This window comes from Suricata suricatta, chromosome 3 (genome assembly GCF_006229205.1).
Source record: "Suricata suricatta isolate VVHF042 chromosome 3, meerkat_22Aug2017_6uvM2_HiC, whole genome shotgun sequence".
NCBI lineage: Eukaryota > Metazoa > Chordata > Mammalia > Carnivora > Herpestidae > Suricata > Suricata suricatta.
In genome coordinates, this window is record NC_043702.1 from 88,228,162 (window position 1) to 88,251,129 (window position 22,968).

At 35.9% G+C, this 22,968-nt stretch overlaps 1 protein-coding gene across 1 annotated transcript in view; it reads right to left on the bottom strand.

The window, feature by feature from the left end:
- Positions 1-4,767: 4,767 nt before the first annotated feature.
- HNMT (histamine N-methyltransferase) overlaps positions 4,768-22,968 on the bottom strand; it is a 46,028-nt gene continuing 27,827 nt past the window's right edge. Inside the window, exons 3-6 of the mRNA XM_029934644.1 lie at positions 16,268-16,375; positions 15,099-15,229; positions 12,571-12,664; positions 4,768-5,483 (exon numbers count right to left, since the gene is read on the bottom strand). Coding sequence (XP_029790504.1) covers positions 5,128-5,483; positions 12,571-12,664; positions 15,099-15,229; positions 16,268-16,375 — 689 coding nt within the window. The 3' untranslated portion in view covers positions 4,768-5,127. The remainder of the gene's footprint in view (positions 5,484-12,570; positions 12,665-15,098; positions 15,230-16,267; positions 16,376-22,968) is intronic.

Below are 22,968 nucleotides of genomic sequence, written 5' to 3' on the forward strand. Positions count from 1 at the left end.
GTTCTGCCTCTCTACCTAACAAGACTATTTATTTTATACATTAATTTCCCTGTGGGGATTAGCAAGAGGTCCTTGTTTTCTTAGAAATAACATTCTGATGGGGTAAACACCTGTAAATATGCATTTAAAATGACAAAATATTTTGTGTAAGCTATTCTTATTAAGCAAACATTTAAAGTACATTAAATATATATTTAAGTTTGTGCAGTTTCACAGACTTAAGATGTAGTATTCCTTGTGACATTAGTATCTGTTTTTATGGATATGTGCCAGAAATTATTACTTTTTTTGCCCAGATTGGCAGACTTTTTTTACTAAGAAAATTGCCAATTTTTATAATAAGCAAATATCAAGGCCCTGTAATACTGTGCTCCATTTAATGTTTTCTCTGGATTTTGGCAATATTCCCTAACAACAAAATAAAAATGTGTCAGAAACACTTTAAATAAATTGAGGTTTATACTAATATTAAGGGCGGCAGTTTTAATGGGTTCTTGAATTATGCTGACAGTAACAATATAAACACATGGGTAAAAAAAAGAATATAAACATATAGGTACAAGATGGATACTTGAGAAAGAAAGAACTCACTAAACACCTGTTACTTAGTATCCATGTGCATGGCACCATATTAAACACAAAAATGTATCATTTTGTATAAAACAATATTCCTAATTCATGTTACAGACTTTTTTCTGAACCACAGATCCAACTTGAGAATTCAATATGTGACTGTCCCTAAATCCTTTGTAATACCATGCAGTATAGGCAAAGGCCAATGATTTCACCCCTGTACCCATCTAACTTTGCACCACTATGTGGTAGGTACTAATGACGAATTTTTTTAAGACTCAGATAGTCCCATGAGATTAATAAATTTAAGCCGGTGAAATTTTATTTATTTATTTATTTTTAGCAAAGGCTGTTTATAGGGATGAGAGATAAGAGGCCATTTTTTATAAATATCCATCTATGGAGGGCTATTCTTCCCTGTCTATAAGTAGCATGTTAATTCTATTCTTGTTTTATTTTGCATGTATGCTTTTCAGAGAAGGCCATAATTTGCTCTATAGAGTCTTGATTTCTATCCTTTTGGGGAAGTTGTTCAAGGTCGTCATGGCCCATATCCATCAATTATGCCTGCTTCACAGATTTCCTTTGTCAGTAGTACATATCAGTATGATTAATGGTTCAGGGTTCATATAAGAAACCTGATTGGATAACTGTCATTTCATTTGTTGTCACTGATAATTCAGAAAACATTGATGAAGTTGTCCAAGGAAAAAGGACAGCACAAGTCAGTTTTACTTATAGTGAACAACAAAGGTTGGCCTTTTGTTAGCATAAAAAGGCTACGCACTTCAGTATATATACTTCCTGGGCCTTAGCTCGGAAATTAGGGAGGAATATTAACTCTTTTAACTGACTGTCCTGCAGCATTAAGTAGTAGCTATGTTATAGGAAACAGTGAATATACCGCACTATGGTGCTGGAAGAATGAGGGTTCATGAGCTCTTCAGTTAAACCTAACTTTTGTTCTGTATCTAACAGAACATGGTATTATTCACTTACTTTAACTATATCTTGATTTCTCAATTATAATTTAATGAATTATTACTTACATAAAGAGGCATACTGTTTTTATAAGAACGATGGATATTTACCATTAAAGATAAAATTTAAAACATTAAATGAGTTTCCAAAAATCTCCTGAAATCCTACTGTCAAAGCGTGACCCTTAGTCTTACAGGAGATCTTAGAGGAATGTAAGAGACTCCAGAGTATTGAAATAGATGCAAGTTTTTCTGGAAATTTAGTAAACGATACAAGGTGTATTTTAAGTTGGTAGAGTTCCCCCCTCCCCAAGTAAATTGTTGCTATAGCTACCTCTCTTTTTGAGAGTAAAAGGCTTGTTCTCATTTTCACTCTAATTTACGTATGTAAACTCCTTTTTTAAATTAAGTTTTTAGTGTAATAATAGTTTCAGGTGTGCAATATAGCAATTCAGCAGTTCTATACTTACACTCAGTGCTCATCATGATAAATAAACTCTTAATCCCCTTAATTTATTTCACTCACCCCACCCACCTCCCTTCTGGCAATCATCCATGTTTTCTCTATAGTTAAGAGTTTCTTTTCTGGTTTGCCTCTCTCTCACTTTTGTTTTCTTGGTTCATTTGTTTTGTTTCTTAAATTCCACATATGATTGAAATCATATGGTATTTGTTTTTTTCTGACTGACTTATTTCACTCACTTACCACTATACCCTCTGTATCCATCCATGTTGTTGCAAATGGCAAGATTTCATTATTTTTGATGGTTGAATAATATTCCACTGTGTGAGATATGTACACACACACACACACACACACACAAACACACACATACACACATGTGCGTATGCCCACACACATGCACACACACCTCACCTCTACTTTATACATTCATCAACTAATGGAACTTGAGCTACTCCCTGGCTCTTGTAAATAATGCTATAAAAATAGGGGTACGTGTATCTCTTTGGATTACTATTTTTGTATCTGGGGATAAATACCCTATAGTACAATTACTGGATTGCAGGATAGTCCTATTTTTAACTTTTTGAGGAACCTCTACACTGTCTGTCATAGTAGCTACGCCAGTTTGCATTCCCACTAATACTGCGACTGGGGTTCCTTTTTCTCTACATTTTTGCCAACAGTTGTCATGTCCTGTATTTCTTATTTTAGCCATTTTGAAAAGTGTGAAGTGATATCTCATTGTAGTTTTTAGTTGTATTTCCCTGATGATGAGTGATGTTGATCATCTTATCATGTGTCTGTTGGCCATCTGTAAGTCTTTAGAGAAATATCTATTCATGTCTTCTCTTTATTTATTTTTTTTTTTGGTGTGAAGTTATATACATCCTTTATATATTTTGGATACTATCCTTTTAACAAGTATGTCATTTGCAAATATCTTCTCCTCTTCAGTAGGATGTCTTTTAGTCTTGTTGATTGTTTCTAACCAGTTTTGCTGTTCAGAAGCTTTTTATTTTGATGTAATCCCAATAGTTTATTTATACTTTCATTTTTCTTGCCTCAAGAGACTTATCTTGAAAAATGTTGCTTTGGCTGGTGTCAGAGAAATTACTGCCTATGCTCTCTTTTAGGATTTTTGTAGTTGCAGGTCTCACATTTAGGTCATTAATCCAGTTTGAGTTTATTTTTATGTATGGTGTAAGAAAGCGGTCAAGTTTCATTCTTTTGTATGTTGCTGTCCAGGTTTCCCAGCACCATTTGTTGAAGAGACTGTCTTTCTCCTGTTACATATTCTTGCCACCTTTGTTGAAGATTAGTTGACAATATAATTTTGGTTTGACTTCTGGGTTTTCAATTATGTTCCATTTATCTTTGTGTCTGTTTCTGTGATAGTATATACTGTTTGATTTTGTAACGTAATGTGAAGTCCAGAATTGTGACCTCTGGTTTTTCCTTTTTCAAGATTGCCTTGGGTATTCATGGTCCTTTCTGGCTCCATACAATTTTAGAATTATTTGTTATAGTTCTTTGAAAAATGCTGTTGGTATTTGGATAGGAATTATATTACATCTTTCAATAGTATAGACATTTTAACAGTATCTTTTCTTCCAGTTCATGTGCATGGAATGTCTTTCTATTTCTTTGTGTCATCTTCAGTTTCTTTCATCACTGTTTTATAGTTTTCATAGTACAGGTCTTTTACCTCTTTGGTTAGGTTTATTCCCAAGTATTTTATTGTTTTTGGTACATTTGTAGTTGGGATTTTTTTTATTAATTTCCCTTTCTGCTGCTTCATTATTAGTGTATAGAAATGCAACAGGTTTCTGTACATTGATTTTGTAGCCTGTGAATATACTGAATTCATTTATCAATTATAGTTAATAGTTTTTTGATGGAGTGTTTATGGTTTTCTATACAAAGTATCATGTTATATGAAAATAGTGAGAGTTTAACTTCTTCCTTACCAATTTGGATGTCTTTTATTTCTTTTTGTTGTCTGATTGCTGTGACTAGGACTTCGAGTACTAAGTTAAATAAAAGTGGTGAGAATGGACATTCTTGTCTTGTTCTCGATCTTAGGGGAAAAGCTCTCAGTTTTTCCCCATTGAGCATGATGTTAGCTGTGGGTTTTTCATATATAGGGTTTATTTTGTTGAGGTCTGTTCCCTGTAAGCCTACTTTGTTGAGGATATTTATCATGGATGGATGTTGCAGTTTGTCAAATGGTTTTCCTGCATCTACTGAAATGATCATATGGTTTTTATTGTTTCTCTGATTGATGTGATGTATCACATTGATTGATTTGTGAGTATTGAATCACTGTTGCACCCTGAGAATAAATTTCACTTGATGGGGTTGAATTTTTTTTAATATATTTTTTTAATGTTGGATTCTGTTGCTGGTATTTTGTTGAGGGTTTTTGCGTCTATGTTCATCAGAGATGTTGACTTATACTTCTCTTTTTTTGTGGTGTCCTTATTTGATTTTGGTATCAGGGTGATACTTGCCACATAAAATAAATTTCAAAGTTTTCTTTCTTCTATTTTTTAGAATAGTTTTAGAACAATTGGTATTAATGCTTTTTTAAATATTTGGTAGAATTTGCCCATGAAGTCATCGGATCTTAGGTGCACTGTTGTTTATTGGGAGTCTTTTGACTACTGATTCAATTTCATAGCTGGTACTATGTCTATTCAAATCAGTAAACATATACTTTTTCTTATCTATCAATAAATAGATACTTTCTTAGTATTTAAAGAATTCACAACACATGCTTTATTAATATTTTGGGACATTCCAGTACAATCAACAAATAGGAAGGATGTTCTTATCAGTAGGCCAGTGAAACTTAGTTGTCTCATTTTTCTAGCTTATTGTGTATTTAGCCTAAATGTGGCCTCTTGCCTTGGGGAAGGAATGGGATAAGACCAACAATATCATATATAATTCTTCATGGAAAGCTGAGAATTTCTTGGAATTCTCTAGGTTTTATATATAAGAGAAAATGACTATTTATACTATAAGATGTGTTTGTAATTTTAATATAGAAATAAGTGACAACATTATTCAAAATACAATTTTTGAATACACTTTCATGATTAATATTTATACTTCAACCACTATGAAACTCAGATTATTATTAAAAAGAACCTTTCCCTCTTTCTTTACGCTGAACTCAGACTCTTGCAGATCTTTCATAATTTCTGCTTTGAGATCAGGTGGTGCTGTTGTATTAAAGTTGCAGGTTTCTGTCAAAAAATCCAAAAGCAGGTCTCCATTTTCATTGCCATCAATAAAACAATCAGATATATCCATGGTGGACAAAAGGTCACAACATTCATACTTAATCCCCAATTTGTCCAGCATCTGAGAGAGATCAGATGATGTAACGTATTGGCAGATGTCATACTGGGGTAAGCGAGATCGGTACTTTCTCCACAGCTTGTCCCAGCCACTGGTTCCTGTGTGATGGAACAAAGTTCATGCTTTCATTTATTCTTTTTTCATTTACCTACTATACCAAGCAGTGAAATAGATGCCTAGAGTAAAGCAGTCAATAAAAAAAAAATACTCTTGCCTTTGGGTAGCTTAATTTAAGGAGTACACAGCAGGGAGAAAGAACGTTAAATACACAAGTAAATACATCACATATCCAATGGTGGTAAGTGCTAAAGAAAAACAAAATTAGAGCAAGGAATGAGGAAAGTCAAAGAGTCGGATGGATTGCTGTTCTATATAGGGTGGTCACAGAAAGTCTGTGTAATGTGACATTTGGGCAGAGACATGACAACGAACCATACGTTATTATTATTTTTTAAATGTTTATTTTTGAGAGAGAAAGAACATGAGTGAGAAGGGGTAGAGAGAGAGGGAGACACAGAATCCAAGCAGGCTTCAGGCTCTATGCAGTCAGCACAGAGCCCAACAAAAGGCTTGAACTCATGAGCTGTAAGATCATGACCTTAGCCAAAGTTGGATGCTTAACCAACTGAGCCACCCAGGCACCCCATGACAACAAACTATGTAGATATCAGAGGGAAGAATCTCTCTAACTTAGGTAGAGAAGAACAACTACAAAGGACCTGAGGAAGGAGCATGCTTGGCTTGTTAAGAACTAGCCAGGGAACGAGTGAGATTGGAATTGAGTGAGCAAGGGGGAGAGGAGAGGAGACAAGGTTGGATGAGTGGTGGAGGGGAGTGGAGAGGTGCCAAATCATGTGGGTGAGATGTGAAGCCATTGTAGTGCTGTCTGACAGAACTTTCTGTGTTGATGAACATGTTCTATATCTGTGTTGTCCAATATGGTAGCCACTAACCTTCTGTGGCTAAGGACCATTTGAACTGTGGCTAGTGTGATCAAGGAAATGATTTTTAAGTTTTATTGCATTGCAACTCATATAAATAATCAATTTCAATAGCCAAATGTGGCTTTCATATTGGACAACACAACATTAGAGTGACTTAACCTGATTTACATTTTAATAAGGTCTCATGTCACACATATAAGAATAGACTAGGGAAGCTAGGAGAAAAGTAAGGAGGCTATGGCAATAATCTGGGTGACAGATGATGGTAAGTTGGAGCAGCTGGTGTTTAGAGGTGATAACAAGTGGTTCAATTTATATATGTATAGTGCTCCTCAATCCAGTGAGATTTGCCAGTAATTTGGATACTGGGTGTGAGTGCAAACAAAGAGTCAGTGATCACCCCAATGCTTTGGCCCAAGCACCTGAAAAGAGAGAATTGTCATTATTGGAAATGGGAAGAATGAAGTAGGAGCAGTTTAAAATGTATTGCCAGCTGTCTGGTTTTGGAAATGTAAATTTGAGATATCTCTTGATATCTCTATTGCACATTCCATTGGTGATTAGAAGAAGGCTGTTGTTTATGTGAGTCTTGTGTTCAGAGGAGAAGATCTAAGATTAATAATTGAAATAGAAAGAAAGAACACAATAAACACATTTTTCTACAGGAATATAAGGTAGCTTCTCATGTCTCCATTTTTAAGATGCAGCCTTGGACTTCCAATAACTAGGCTGATTCTTAACAGTTATCATTGCCAGCTTTAGAAGATGTTTTAGCAGAGTCTGTTGTGTTTAATTGAAAACCCAGCCCAGTGTAGAAGCTAAGAGATTTAGCCTCTGAGAGAGAAACACAGGTTGGACTATACTTCTGACACTTCATGAATAAGATGAGGTTCATTATTTAGTCTCTCAGAACTTTAGTTTTCTCATCTATAATGTGGGGATAACCATACTTACCTCAAATGCAACTGCAATTATTAAATGAGGTAATTGAAGTGAATTGTTGCACAACACTGAGTACATGGCAGATGAGTAATAAGTACTTACACAATAAATGAATATTATATGGAATTAGTTTGATAATGTATTTTCACTGGTCGTAATCTTGAAAAAGCAAACTTGCTCTTTTTGGAACTCTATAATACTAATAAATTAATAGAAATGAAAATCTATTTATGGGCCCTCTAATGTATGTAATGGATAGATGCATGTAATAATGGGATGTTACATACACAGTTGATACAGGGTAGTAATTAAGAAGGTCTCTAAAGCCCAACTGCCTAAATAAGACTGGCTTTATGAAACTCTGCCTCAATTTTATCATCTGAAAAATAGGGGTAATAATAGAGTTTATTCATAGAATTGGGGAAAGAAAACGTGAAGGCACTGAGACCCATGACAGGCACATAATAAATCAACATTGTGCTAGGAAATTAAGTTGAACCTGGTCAAAGCAGTGTAAGAGAAAACCTGTATTTTCTGTGGGCTTCCAGGATTAATAGTTAAGATTTCAAAGGCTTGAGATATTTTGGTTACCAAATGTCTTTTGTGATCTAATGAAATGAGTGACTCTCCAGAAAACTACACAAACAATATATATCCATATAGTTCTGCATATAATTATTGGATGCTCAAAGATGCCTAGCCATCATCCATGGATTGGGCTAAAGTCTCCCAAATGAACTCAACAAAAGAGGCTATGGAAGGCAGGAAACGGTAAAATTTAGATAGCCTAGATAATTGATATTCTACTAATATTTCAGGAGAGGGAGCGATAACTTCAGGATATGCTCTAGAAGGTAAAAGTGGATGAAGCAAAAAAAAAACCAACCACTTCAGTCCAGTGGAAAAAGAAAATTAAGGTCAAAATATGTATTAAAATTCTTTCATTCCAAAGAGAGTGTGATTGTCTGCCCAAATAAGAATTTGCCTACAAATAAGACTTAACAAGAAAGTAAATATTTCAGTGGTTGAGGAGAGGCTCTATTATCATTATTTTTTATTTTTAACCTGTCAGAGAAAAAGAACCCAAAAAAACAAACACTGATTGCAGAAAATTTGCTGGTGTCAGTGTTGTGTGACTGGGTACCATTTCTGAGCTGAGCAATTATACACTTTCTAACTGATGCGTTATCATAATGGCTCTTGGTGGGCACAACATGTGGTGTTACTTTTGTTTCCAACATGATATAAACCAGATTCTTTTTTCTCCACTGTATTAAAAATAACACACCATGCGTATCTCCTTCCTTAGGAAAGGAGAGGGAAGGACAAAAAACCAAACAGATAAATACAGAAAACCCAAAACTGTCTCCTTCTGGCGAATACCCCTTAACCAGAAAAGTTGCATTTTAATTAGCAACTCTCTGAACTAATGCCTGGCTACTACATTTGAAAAAGAACATACTACTCATATCATTTTAGTGTGAGATACCCATTTTAAAAATCCACTTCTTTTGTCCTTATTTCTCTTTCTTTTCATGCCCAAATCAATGATTTTATCTTTGTAATAACCAGGAACTTCCGCTTCTTATAATTACATGAATATTTATTAAGCTGGGCTAGTTCTGTAACTGATACTAAGGAACACAGAGGAAAGCCTCTCTTCCCTCAAGCAACATGTACTCTAACAGGGTGACCAGTACATGCTGTCATTTAATTATGATTTCAGCTTCTCTTTCTTTTCCTAATGAGTTTCACTTGCCTGCCCTTCATCACTTTTGTCTGCTGCTTTCGGCATACACTCTGGTGTGTGTGCAAGTATGTGTGTATGCATAGCTTCTTTGTTGAGTCTTTTACTCTTGTTTATTAAACCTATGTTCAAATCTCCAGAACTTACTATATCCTCTGATTTCATGTCCATCATGTAGTAGGTTTTAGGTAAAACACGCTCTCTTTTTTAGAGAGAAACATTCAGAACTAGTAGTTTAGAATATTATAAGGCAGCTATAATAAATTATTATAAAATAATTTATTCAGTTCAATTCAGATATTTATTGGGTATCTGTCTTCTAGGTGCCAAAGAGATAGGAAGCACAACCCGTGCTCTCAAGGCGCTCTCCTTAAACTTCTCAATATGTCTCTGATAACAAACTTAGCACACTGCTCCAAGTCTTTCCATGTCTCACTCCTCCATTAGTTAGGAGGGAGCCATCCAATGGCAGAGGAAAAGTAGTAACTCATCTGCATCCTTCAGAGCCTAGCAGTGACTGACTGTAGGAGCTCAACACAAGCTGAATGAACCAAATCTACACAACAGCCATCCTGAGTCGCCAGCAAGGGACTGAGAATACAAGCTATGTACTGTTTGGAATATGGCTGAATGCACCTGGTGCCTTGGTACACATGGTACACATGGAATGTATGTAGCCAACCTGACTCTCTGCATAATTAAATCGAGGAACTGACTCCATGTTTCATTATCTTATGAGCTAATAAATTGCAAAGATGAGTGTCTACAGTACTCAGATAACAGTAATTCAGTCTATTCGGAGAAATAACTTGTCGATTTAGTAATAGGTCAGTTGTCTGAAATAGGCCAGAAAGAGTCTTAGCTGTGTGGCATATTTAAGATGACCCTTTGGAGCAAGGTAATAATTTAGGCATACCATTATCTGCCTAGATGTTAGCTACATGAATATTCTTAGTAATTTAATTTAGTAACTAGTTCCAGGCTTGTCACTAAATTAAAATTGAGCAATCAACCATCTGCATTGGAGTGTAGCTATGGATGACAATACTGCCCCGAAACAAAGATAATACACAAACAGGCTGCTTCAGTTCCAGGTAATTATGAAGCAAAGTCCTCTTAGAAAGTGATTGCAAGAAGCTCGATAAGAACAGAACTTAGTGTGAACCATTTCAATGTGTGTGTTCCAGGTTTTAGGGAAATATTCAAATTTAATCAATGTTTTCAGAAGGCAAATATGGAGAGTGGGGTTTCAAGAATCACAGTTTGGGCTGAGAAGGGCAATTTAGAGCAATGGTTTTATACAGGGATGAGAGGGGGAAGTTGCTCAGTCGCCTCAGTGACCCGCTGAGCATTCTCAAACCTAGCTGCTATCCAATTAAAAAAAAAAAAGAGGGGTGTCTGGGTGGCTCAGTCGGTTAAGCCTCTGATTTTGGCTCAGGTCAGATCTCACATTTGTGGGTTCGAGCCCCGCATCAGGCTCTGTGCTGACAGCTAGCTCAGAGCCTGGAGCTTCCGGTTCTGTGTTTCCTTCTCTCTCTCTGCCCCTCCTTCTCTCATGCTCTGTCTCTCTTTGTATCAAAATAAGTAAAACATTAAAAAAAAAAGTTAAAAAAAAAAAAAGAAAGAAAGTGTATGTAATAAAGGCAGGGGGTCATTAGAGTCCCTTTATTAGTTGGACGTTTGTTATTTGTTGCATTCTTATGTTTAGGAACTATATGAACAATGTTTTCTTCTTTTGGATAGCTATCTCCCATGCTTGGTACAATAATGAAGAGTTGTTTACTGCATACAGAAAAAGTTAGTTAAATATAAACATAGTAAAATCAAACTACACTAACTTCTGATTCAATATACTTTTTAAGAAAAAGATATCTGATATTTGAGTATTGACTTACTTTCTTTGATTTTCCCCCACGAATGCACATACACGTAGTACATATGAAGCAAATATATGCATAGATGCAGTGTAATTTAGGCACGATTATCCAGAAATAGCCCTGGAATAAGCTAAGACTGACAGGCCAAGTTCACACAGCTAGGAAGTGACTCAGCATTCTTGCCACATGTGTCTTCAAACATTTCACTGTGCCAGTTTTGGTTTGCGAGTTTCTTGATGCCAGTAAACCATGGATTGTATTAGTGTGCTCATGAGAAAGCCAGCAGAGGACTGTATTCATAAGAGCACTTAGTCACTTCTCAGTTCCTTGTAGACTCCTCGTGTCACTTTCTAAACTGTAGTCTGGCTTTTTCCTATTGGTAGAAACATACTCAGAGAAAACTGATTTCTGCCCTTGAAATACCTAGCTTCTGAAAATATTTAAGAATAAGCCAAATATAAATAAGATTGTACATGCTATTGGTATTAAATATATCCTAAAATCAAACATACATGACTTCTCAATAAATTGCTATTTCTGTCTGTAACACTTTCTCTTTATTATAGATACAGATTATCAAGAATAGACTGCCCTCAATGGTGACAACTAATTTTTTCTTGTATTCCTAAATGCACTATGAAGGCTTTATCCAAGTGTCTTAATTTGGAGAGAGGTTAGTAGGAAGCATCCGGTTTACACAAGCCCTTCTAAATGGGAAGGCAGAACTCTCTCACATAAATGAGTCTTTTTAACTAACCAGAGATAAAAATAATTTATCGAAATGTTCCTTTGGGGAAGAGGCTGTATGCAGGAACTCTCACTTGCAAAACTGCCACATGAGTTCAAGCTTAGGATTACAAGCAATAAGCAGGTTTGCCATCCTTAAAGTCATTCCTCATGTTTAAGAGTAGATGAATTTTGTGACATATGGTTTTGAGTATGGGGTCTGGTATAAGTTTAGGAATATAAAGACTCTTGTATATCTAGAATCAATCTGACTACCACTGTGTGCACAATCCACAAAGATTGCTGAATGAAATAAGCAGTGAATTCATGAACTCAACAGTGTCAGTGTTGCATTTATTAACATCTTTGTGTATGTTCTCTGTGTTGGTACTTATTATATAGTAGAAGCAACATGACATGATCAAATGCCTTCTTTGGAAAGTAATAAGTGAACAATTTCTGGTTATTTGAGGAAATCTATCATGAACGCTATTGATAATGGCTCTAGAAATGCAAATTAATCAACTATGAAAGCATCCCAAATATTTAAGCCTTTTTAAATGTATTAATAAACACCACAGAAGGAAAAGAGATATTCAAGAAACAAAAAGGAGGTAAATAGAAATATTTACAATTTTTGGTCTCATTAAAAAAATTCCTATTAGTAGTATTTGCTCTATGTTATATAAAGAAGAATTTATATAGAGACAACAAAAACAAATTTTCCCAAGAGAAAGGAGTAAGTAGACATTTAATTCCACTAGACCCCCTATATTGAGAGCCATTGTGAAGGCTCCATATACTGTGTTAATTAATTGACTATGATCAGAAGCCAAGTCAGAATTTCATTTCAAAGACAAAATACAGCAGCTGCCTTCAAATACATAAATCCAAGCACATATATATACTTTTACTGTTTTAAAATTCAGGGTGAAAGTAAAAAGTTTACCTGACACAAGAATAATGAGAAGCTTAGCATTGGTAGCTAAGAGACTATGGAAGAATTTCAGGGTAGCTGGGATATCTTCTACATAATACAGCATCTAGAAATGAAGGAGAACAGAAATTAGAGACCTTTCTATATCAATGTCTTTGTTACTTGGGCTAGATACTCACTAGACAGTTTGATTTCAAATTGAATAGATTTTTACTCAACAAAACACTTTAAATATTAAAGATCTTATATGGAGAGCAAATAATAATGTGATAAAATATTTGGGAAAAGGGAAAACTATACTATTTGCTCAATTACAGCCAAATTGCTTTAAATTTAGTCTTTCTGGCTTCAGTAACACAGACATTTACAGCTGGAGATACTTAGTCTCCTCTCCACATGGGGACATTGATTCTATGCTTACTCCATATTTTGTGAATTGTAGTCCTTCTGGGAGAAGATAATGCTGGCACCATAAAAACAGACCCCATTTCATGGAACGTTGCTTTAAAATTAAGCCCTTTGCACTAGCTTCACCATATGCTCACAAATGCTTTTTTTAAATCACAGAAAATATGGCAGGCTGTGATGTTGACAGATTCTCTAGGAAAATGGGACTGAATAAAGCATGAGGTTACATGCTTGGTCACAAGGGGCTAGGGGTCAACCCACCCCTTTTAAATAACTCTGGACTGTCTCTGGTGAAGCATAAGAAGAGGCCTTTTCATTCAACACAGGTAGAGGTTGGAATTATACATTGACAGTGGAAAAATTTCCCCAGAGCTTGCATTCCTGGAATCTACCCCCACAGACACTTATATCTTATATCTCATCACCATCTCTCTTGGGCAAGAATTCAATATTCTATGTAGATGCCCATGACAGAATTTATTGTATAAAATAAATACAACTTAAACTGGGTCTGTCTCACATGAATGAATGAAATAAAATGGACCTGCACATGGCCAATGCTGCTTCAGGGTCATATTTAGTGTATGTCATTCCATGCTGTTCACGACAGGGATAGATGCCCAGAAACATAATCTAATCCATAAGATGGCTAACAGTCTATGATGTGACCTGGCTAAAAAAGAAGAGTGGCCCAACACAGATTCTTTGAAATTTGATCTAATAGACACTGAGATCTCTTAAGTTGACTGTGAGTGTTAAGTTTAAAGAATGGCATCAGAGTGTTAAGTCTATAGGGAACAACAAAGAGACAAAAATGTAACAGAAAATGCAGAGTAAACAGAGAAGAAGATAAATAGAAAAGTACAGTAATGCAGAGGAAGCAGAATTGCTCTTAAGAAAGAAGACGTGTGGAAATTTTGAGAGAAATGTGAGAATGATTCCTGAAGCTGTAACATTTTATTACAGGTGAAGAATGGGATCCAGAGCACAAGTGGAGGGATTGCCTTTTGATAGAGGCTTTTAAATAAGATGAAAGAAAAAGATGGTAGGTAGAGGAACAGCTATGTTTTTAAATTTGGAGGGTAGAAAATGACTTTCCATCTGATGATTTCACTTTTCACTATACAGTATGAAGTAAGGTCATTAGTTTGGAATGAGTGATGGGGGAGAGGTTACAGGAGGTGTAAGGAGAGAGAAGGAGGTATGAAATAGTTAAATAAGGAAGTAGGAACATAAGTCTAATAGAGAAACATTATTGGCTTGTTGGACAATTTAAGTGCTCCCTTCTAGGTAAAAGATTTTTGTCAGCTAGGAGAGCAGAGATGTAGGACTCCTTGGATATACCAGTGTTAGAGTCATTTCTTTCTTGGAGTTCTTGTAAGTTTATTCCTTTGGGATGACTGGACTTATGGACTATAGAAAGAAAGAAGTCTCTTGCTGTTTATACTGGTATTTCTAAAGTATACATATTTTCTAATGGTAGCCAACACCCAAAATCTATATACCCATGTGCTATCCACAAATATCAGTGATTCTCATAAATATATCCCTATACCATCTAATGAATAGTCATGCCCTTTCCAAGACATACTCTAGTGTATTTCTAAGAAATATACTATCAGTGCTGGATCATGGAACTAAATTCCTACTGAATGACTGACTTTATCAATAAACTTTATTGACATGAGAAATTATCTAACCTGCCTCTTCTGTCACATGCACGTTAGCCAGGTCATGAACAGAAGACAAAAGCAAAGGATTCAGAAAAACACTGGGACATCAGAGTCCCATCCAGACCATTAGAACTCCTGGAGAACTGTGCTAGGATATGTTACACTCTACTGTCCTCAAATCTATCTATGAACTTTCAATCCTATAAAAGTTCATTAAACCAACATTGAAAAAAACCCTCCAAAGTAATTCAAGTATAAAAACTAGCTTTTTGAGTGTTCGAGTGAATCTCTCAGTATTATCAACATTTTTATCCTCATTTTGGACAGATAATGTTCACTTGTAAAATCAGAAATCAGATTTTCATTTTTCTTCCTAAAGGTATAATATTAGGCACTCTTCATACATATTTCTGAAAAAAATCTCCTTTCTGAGAATTTTCAACAATAAATATTTCTTACCTGAATCATATGAATAAAGTCCCACTTCTGAATTTCTTTTTTCTCTATGATTCTGTTTTGATATTCAGATGATGTCTCCTTATGCCAAACAAACTTTATGTTCTCAAGGTTTGATGTCTTGGCTACAAGCTCTGAAATACAGGGAAGAGGTGGCACACCATCAATTTTAATTGCAAATGCAGAATCCATTTCCATTTCGAATTTTAATGCAATCAATGTTATACACATAACAGATATAAAGCACATCTTTCTTTTTTATGTAGCTCTGAAAGACCAGAGAGTTCATCCTGATTTTTTTTGTACTGTTAAATGAAATTAGAGATGAAATAAAGAGTCGATAAGAAATAATAATGAGAATGCTGATCAGACATAGGTTATATTATCTCTGTATTGATGAGGAATCAACTGGTGAATTGTATTAATGCGAAGCAAGTGACATGATTCTGTAACCCAGGAATCAGCTGACCATGGCCCAATGACTATATCTAGTCCACCACCTATTTCTAAATGGACAGCAAGATAAAATATATATACTACTAAACTTCCTGACTTTATACCTGTCTTTTATATCTCATGTTGTTACATTTTAAAATGGCTGAATAAAATAAAAGGAATAATAATATTTCATGACATGTGAAAATGACATAAAATTCAAATTTTAATGTTTATAAATAAAGTTTTATTGGAACATATGAACACTCAGTTTATCAGTGTCATCTATGGCTGCCTTTGTGCAGAGTTAATTAGTAGTGTTGATTAATTGTGACAGAGATCATGTGGCCTTCTATTTCTAAAATGTTGACTGTGTGTGTTTTTTCAGAAAAGTTTGCTGACTCCTGCTATAACCCATTAAACACAAGCTCTTTAAGAGCAAGGATTCTGTTTAAATATTTCTGAATGAATTAATGACTCTGTCTCTAAACAATAGTAGTTGATGACCAGGGAATAGATGAAAAGTCAGTAAAAAAGGAAGTCTAATTATTCACTGTTCATATTTCTGCAGTGTTAGTCATGTCTGCCAAGAAAACAAATTAAATAAGTTATTTTCCCAGTAAGCTTACAAAGAAACATACCACAGCAATTATGTTGTTAATGACTGAGGGGACAAATTTGGAATGATAAGCCTTTCAGGATAGTATTTGACATACAACACCACAGGTTACAGGTACCTTTGTACTTGGCAATTTGCTCACCACTTGGCTCAACAACTTCATGGTTGATATGAATTCCTGGATATTGAGCCTGCACTTTGGAAAGAATTTGAAGATCAATTTCACCTAGAAGACAAGCATATGGAACAAATCATAGAAGTCCAGAAAGAAAGGATTAGGAATAATTTGAGGTAGCTTCTTTTTTTTTTTTCCAATTTCCATTTTTTTATTACTAGTGAAGCTGATTTTTGTGTTTGTTGATTCTTCTTTCTTTCTTTGGTCTAGATGATCTTTGAAATCTTTTTTTTTCATAGTTTATTGTCAAATTGGAGGTAGCTTCTTACCTGTCTTACTTGTACTAGGAAAGTCCAGCATAAGTAAAGAACAATGCTCAACTATTTCCCTGCCACACTGTCTGTGATGCTTCGTCATAAGTAGGAATAATAATATGATCTGAGGAGTACTGTGATTGCAACCCCCTCCTTCATTCATATAACCTTTATTTGATATCTAGTACTGCATTATGTTAACTCTATGACGCCATTGATTATAGGACTCCATTAACTCTTCTTTTTGTACAATTGTCAGAAAAAAACACTATCAATTATAATTTTAAGATTCCATCAACTGAAAGATGTTTCCCAATTTCAAAGATGTTAAAATAGGAGAAAAAGCACCCTAACATTGATAAACTAGGCTAAGCCAGAACCATATAAAAATGTATCAGAAGAGGGGCACCTGTGTGGCTCAGTGTCTGACTCTTGGTTTCAGCTCAGGTATGATCTCATGGTTTGTAAGTTTGAGCCCCACCTCTGGCTCTGTGCTGACGCCACAGAGCCTACTTGAGATTCTCTGTCTCCCTTTCTCTGACCCTCACCCATCTCAAAATAAATAAATAAACTTTAGAGGAATGTCAGAAGAAAAATATGTTATGTACAAAAAATGATACAAAAATATGTCAGACATCTACCTTCAAATACACCATGGTCTAGTGGAAGACACAGACCTGGAAGGAACCCTGTCAGGTTGCACCGTGGTGGGAACAGGAAAGGATACAGTGAGGAAGAAGGTAGGAGGAGAGGCCAGAGAAATGGAAAGCTTTGTGGAAGCAGACCACTCCTGAGCTCTGTGTTACAGAGTCAGTGGATGTTAGCTGAGAGACTTCTGGGAAATGAAGAATTGTAGGTAGATAGGATAGCAAGATAGAGATATGAAATCAGGGAATGGAATGGCATACATGGACTACTGGAAGTTTAGAGTTTTGGAATATTGGACAAGGGAGAGGCTCCAAGCAAAAGGTGATTCTAGTAAGGTAAATGGAGAGGAGGATGGCAGAATAGATATTTATTCATTAATTCATATACCAACAATTATGTGTATACTATGTGCCCAGCAATGCCCTAGGCCCTAGCAAATAATGAGGAGAAGAGCACAGAGCTATCTGTCTTGATAAAAATTTAGCTAGTAAGTGACTGCATGAGAGAGATAGTGATAAGTTAGATGCACTTGAGTTCCAAACCTGTCTTTTCTATTTACTAGGTATATACAACTTTCAGAAGTTTGCTTTACCTTTCCAAGCTGCATTTTCCTCATCAGAAAAATAGCAATAATAATAGTGCTTAATTAATTTGTTGTGAGAGTTCAGTGAGGCAATGCATATAAAATTCAGTGCAAAATAGACATGCAGTAAATGTTAGCTGTTCATTAGTTTTATTGTTATCTTTGAGTGTCGTGCCTCTCTTTGAAAATATCTCCTTTGTCCCTATTACTGATGCCTCTGACTTATGTTCTGTGTATACTCTCTAAGGTTATGATGTTGACCTGTGCTAAAGTAGACCTATGTGCCAGCAAGACTAGCATATGAAAATGATGTTAGTCTTTAACATTTTGGCATAAATGACATTAACAGAACCTTTACAAGGTTAGATATAGGAAGCAACCAAAGCATAAGTTATAAGACTAGGAAGTCTGGAAGGACGGAAATGAGAAAGATAAATCAGGAACAAAAGATGCTAGACTAGGAAAAGAGGATAGTTTAACAGTATCATGAAAGCCCCAAGTACTTGTCATAGGAGCTGGTGGGGACTGGGAGGGGAAGGAGTGGGAAGGAAGCTGAAATGGAGGATAAAGGAGCCTAAGTGACAATTTTCTGGCCTCATCAACATCAACTTTTTATACCTTCATTAATAATTCTAGCTCTCATTTATTGGCCACCTACTATTTGGCAAACACTGTGCTAGGCACTTTACTTGGATCATCTCACTTAATCCTGACCACAATGTTATCACAAATTCCACAGTATTATTCCCAACCGCATAAGGTGATTTGAGTAGTTTGACACACAGGGGATCGTAGTACGCTTGAAGTTAAAGGCACACTTCTCTGACTCTGCAGTGTTCATTCTTCTACTTAGTACTAAGAATAGGAAGATACCAAATACTAAGAGGGCATAAGAAAAATTTCCCCTTCTTTTCAGTAATTATTTTTGAATGATAATAATAAAATAAACAATAGATAATAAATAAATAAATAATAGCTAGGGGAAAAGCTGATTAAGAAAAGCTGCGGACTAATGAGAAACAGATTCCACCTTGCCCCAAAGGATTAGAGGCCCAAAATTCTATTCTTGCCTCTATCAACCTAGCCATATATTTTAAACAGAAAAAATCATCAATTCTGAGGATCCCAAATCCAATATTTTGAAACTCAGAAGGTTGCAGTAATTTCCCCTTGGGGCTTAATGAGCTGCTTCTCCTAAGATGGACCCTAATACTTTGGATTTGCCCAAATGGCTGAATGTATCTAACACATATCCGGGGTATATTCCCATAATATTACTTTCCCAGCCCGCAGAATGTTCTAGCACAGTCAGAGTAGCCACGCCCTCCTTTTGGGCCATGATGGGGGAGACAGTGCTAGAATTACGACTGAGACATGGGAACCATGGGTTCACATCACAGCCTCTAGCGTGTGAGCCCATGTGTGGACATGAACATCTGCGCATTCACTGCTGGATCCCTAGCAGAAACTAATGAACAACAGAAGGAGATAATGAAAGTATTACATCAGGAATGAGCACGTAAAGTCCTTATCTGACTGTGTAAGTTGAATGGCCAGACTTCCTGTTTGCCAGGGACAGTTCCACTTTATGCGTGTTGCGCTGCTGTCCTGTCTGGTTTTGTTTCTTATTCTAAGTTTTTATTATTATTATTTTTAACCAAATATTAGAGTTTTATTTTTGTAAAGTTTCTTAAATAACTATTTTATAGTTACAGTATTCTTAGTATTTTATTGTATTTATAGTATGTTATATATGTTATAAAGAAGCTTTATAATAAAAACTTCAGTAAATATTTTTTAAAATTATAATATTTTTAATTCTTTACTGCCTACAACTCTCACACATAAAAGTATCCTGAGTTTGACAATAAATAGTGCTACCGTGCTTATGAGACATTTATTTTCTGTACTATGTTTATTATTTATGATGGACTCTATTATTCTTTATTGCAATAGATGGATAGATAGGTAGATAGATAGATAGATAGATAGATAGATAGATAGATAGATAGATAGATAGATAGATGTAGATAGCACCCAAAATATAAAATATTCCTTGATCTCATACCCTGCATAGTTTGCTTTCGAGTATCCCTCAGAAATAGGAGACATGCATTTTAAAAAATGATTTATATGAGCATCTTCTTCAGCAAAAAAAGAGTAACAGAGAGGTAGTTCAGATGTTCTACAGTATTATGTCCTATAGTCTAGCCTAAACATTTAGTGACTCATCAATTATATTTTTTAATATATCACCTGTACTATTCACTATCCATCTAGTCTCCCAAGCTTTACTCTTTGGTTCATCCTTCCCTAGCCAGGAGTAAATTTTCCTGCCAAATGTTTCTTTACTTTTTTCTTTTTTTATCCCTATTAGCAATCCTTGTTCAGGCCAAAATTATCTATGTCTTGGAATACTGAAAAAATACCCTAAAAATTCACCCTATCTTTGATGAATTTTATGTCCCCCCAAAGCCATCACTAAAACAATTGTTTAAAACTCTATGCTAAGCAAGCCCATCACGTCCCTGCTTGACACCTAAGTACTAATTAACTGGATGAAGCCCAAGCTCCTTAACTGAGCATCGAGCACCCCCTTGATTCTTTATTCTCATCTCTCACAGCTTAAGATTTTGAAACTTTTAGCTTCAAGAACCTTGAATGTCTCGCATTTTTCCTTTTCTCCCCCCACCCCCCCGCCCCGCCCCCGCTGCCCTGCATATACAACATGCTCTTCCGTGCCTTGCCTTGGCCCATGCGTTTTCCTCTGCCAGGAACCCTCCCCCTTCACTTCCTTACATCATCTAACTCCTATGTGTCTTGAACTCTTCTACACATGACTAATTACCTTTGTGGTCTTTTCCGCAGAGCCTGGAACTAGCATCAAAATCCTTCAGACAGAAACTACCCATCATTTGACTAGAGTTGGCAACAAAGATAAAACCTTGTGTTCCCTGATGTAAATTATTGCTTTACTTCACTTATTTTATTAGCTAGCAAAGGCTTGATTCCAATGAATTTGTTAAAAAAGTATCAAGGACTCTAAAATGCTGGATTGAACAACTGAGCAGGTTTGATCATCAATCACTGAAAAGCATGTGAGGGGTTATCAGACCCTATAGTATCCTGAGCCCACAGTAAAGAGACTCAAACAAACAAAACAAAACAAAAAAGGAAGGCAACTGTTTTGTTCTTTCTCAACTGAATCCCCCTGCGTAGGAGCTGTAACATTATGAATGCGTTCTAGTATCAGACGTTAAGCACCCTATAAATGCTTTTAGAGAGCACACAAGCCAAACTAATGTGAAAAAAAATGGGGGAAAGTAAACTAGAAACGAATCAGCCAAATAATTCAGAAATTGTCAGCAAATTCAGGGGTAAACAAAAGAAACATGGAAGCTAGCAGCCCATTTTTATTGTGCATTAAAAAAAACCTCCTGGGAATCTTAGAGTTCCAAAAACAGCAGTGAAGGGGAAGAAGGCAATTCATGTCCATCATGAATTCCGTCTCCTTTTACATATGATCTCTCATTAGGCCTTGCTTGATCATAGTTCTGACAAGTAGGCTACTTACTCTTTTTTAATGCTTATTTATTTGAGAGAGAGAGAGAGAGAGAGAGCGCAAATGGGGGACGAGCAGAGAGAGCAGGGGACAGATGATCTGAAGTGGGCTCTGCACTGACAACATGAGCCTGATGCAGGCTCCCAAACCTGAGATCATGACCTGAGCCAAAGCCAGACACTCAGCTGACTGAGCCACCCAGTGCCCCACCAGGCTATTTTTAATATCCTAACCTTTAGATACATAAATGCCAAGAGTTGTTTGGGTTAACTAAAGCTTTCTTATGCATTTCCCCTTAATGTTTTAGAACAAAAGCTGCAGTTTCTTGTGACAATGGAAAAACTATAATGATTAAACAACTCCATTTCAGTATACTATCCTTCTTTTGGAGTCTGTGCATTTTATTATGATGTAGCTGATTCTCTCAGGTGGTTAATATATGAAACTTTAGCAAAATTGGTAAAATCCAAATGTCCCAACGTTACAAAGTATTTCATTTCAATATACAGTGTTTAGAAAGATACAGACCAATTCACAATCATTGGTTATTTCAGGGTGGTGGAATTATAGGTAATTTTTCATTCTCCCCCTTTTTACCTTTTATTTTTGTGATTTACTCATTCCAGAATTGGAAGCATGTACCTCCCACTCAATTTACCCATTTTGTAATACCCCCAACCCCCTCCCCTCTGGCAACAACAAGTTCGTTCTCTGTATATATGAGTTGTTTCTGCTTCATTTGTTTTAATTTTTATTTATTTTTTAGTTTTTTTTGTTAAGTTTGTTTATTTTTGAAAGAGAGAGAAAGTAATGGAGAGAGCACACTAGTGGCGAAGGGGCAGAGAGAAAGGGAGGCACAGACTTCAAAGCAGGCCCCAGGCTCTGAGCTGTCAGCACAGAGCACAGAGCACAGAGCCTGACGTGGGGCTTGAACTCACAAACTGCGAGATCATGACCTTAGCCGAAGTTGGATGCTTAACTGACTGAGCCACTCAGGTGCCCCATGGTTGTTTGTTTGTTTGTTTGGATTCCATTTATAAGTGAAATCATATGGCATTTGTCTTTCTCTGACTGACTCACTTCACTTGACATAATCCCCTCTAGGTCTATCCACGTTGTTGCAAAATGGCCATATTTCATTCTTCTTTATAGCTGAGTAATATTTGTGTGTGTGTGTGTGTGTGTGTGTGTGTGTGTGTGTGTGTTTACACCATCTATTCTTTATCCATTCATCAATTTATGGGCACTTAGGTTGCTTTCATATCATAGCTATTATAAATAATGCGGCAATGAACGTAAGGGGTGTATATGTCTTTCCAAGTTAATGCTTTGTTTTCTTTAGGTAAATCCTCAGAAGCGGAATTACTGGACTAGATGATACTGCTGTTTTTAATTTTTTGAGAAACCTCCATAATGTTCCCCACAGTGGCTGCACCAATTTACATTCCCACCCATGTACATTTTCTCCACATCCTTGCCCACACTTGTTATTTCTTGTCTTTTTTTTTTTAATGTTTATTTATTTTTGAGAGAGAGAGGCAGACAGAGTGCAAGCAAGGGAGGGACAGAGAGAGAGAGAGAGAGAGAGAGAGAGAGA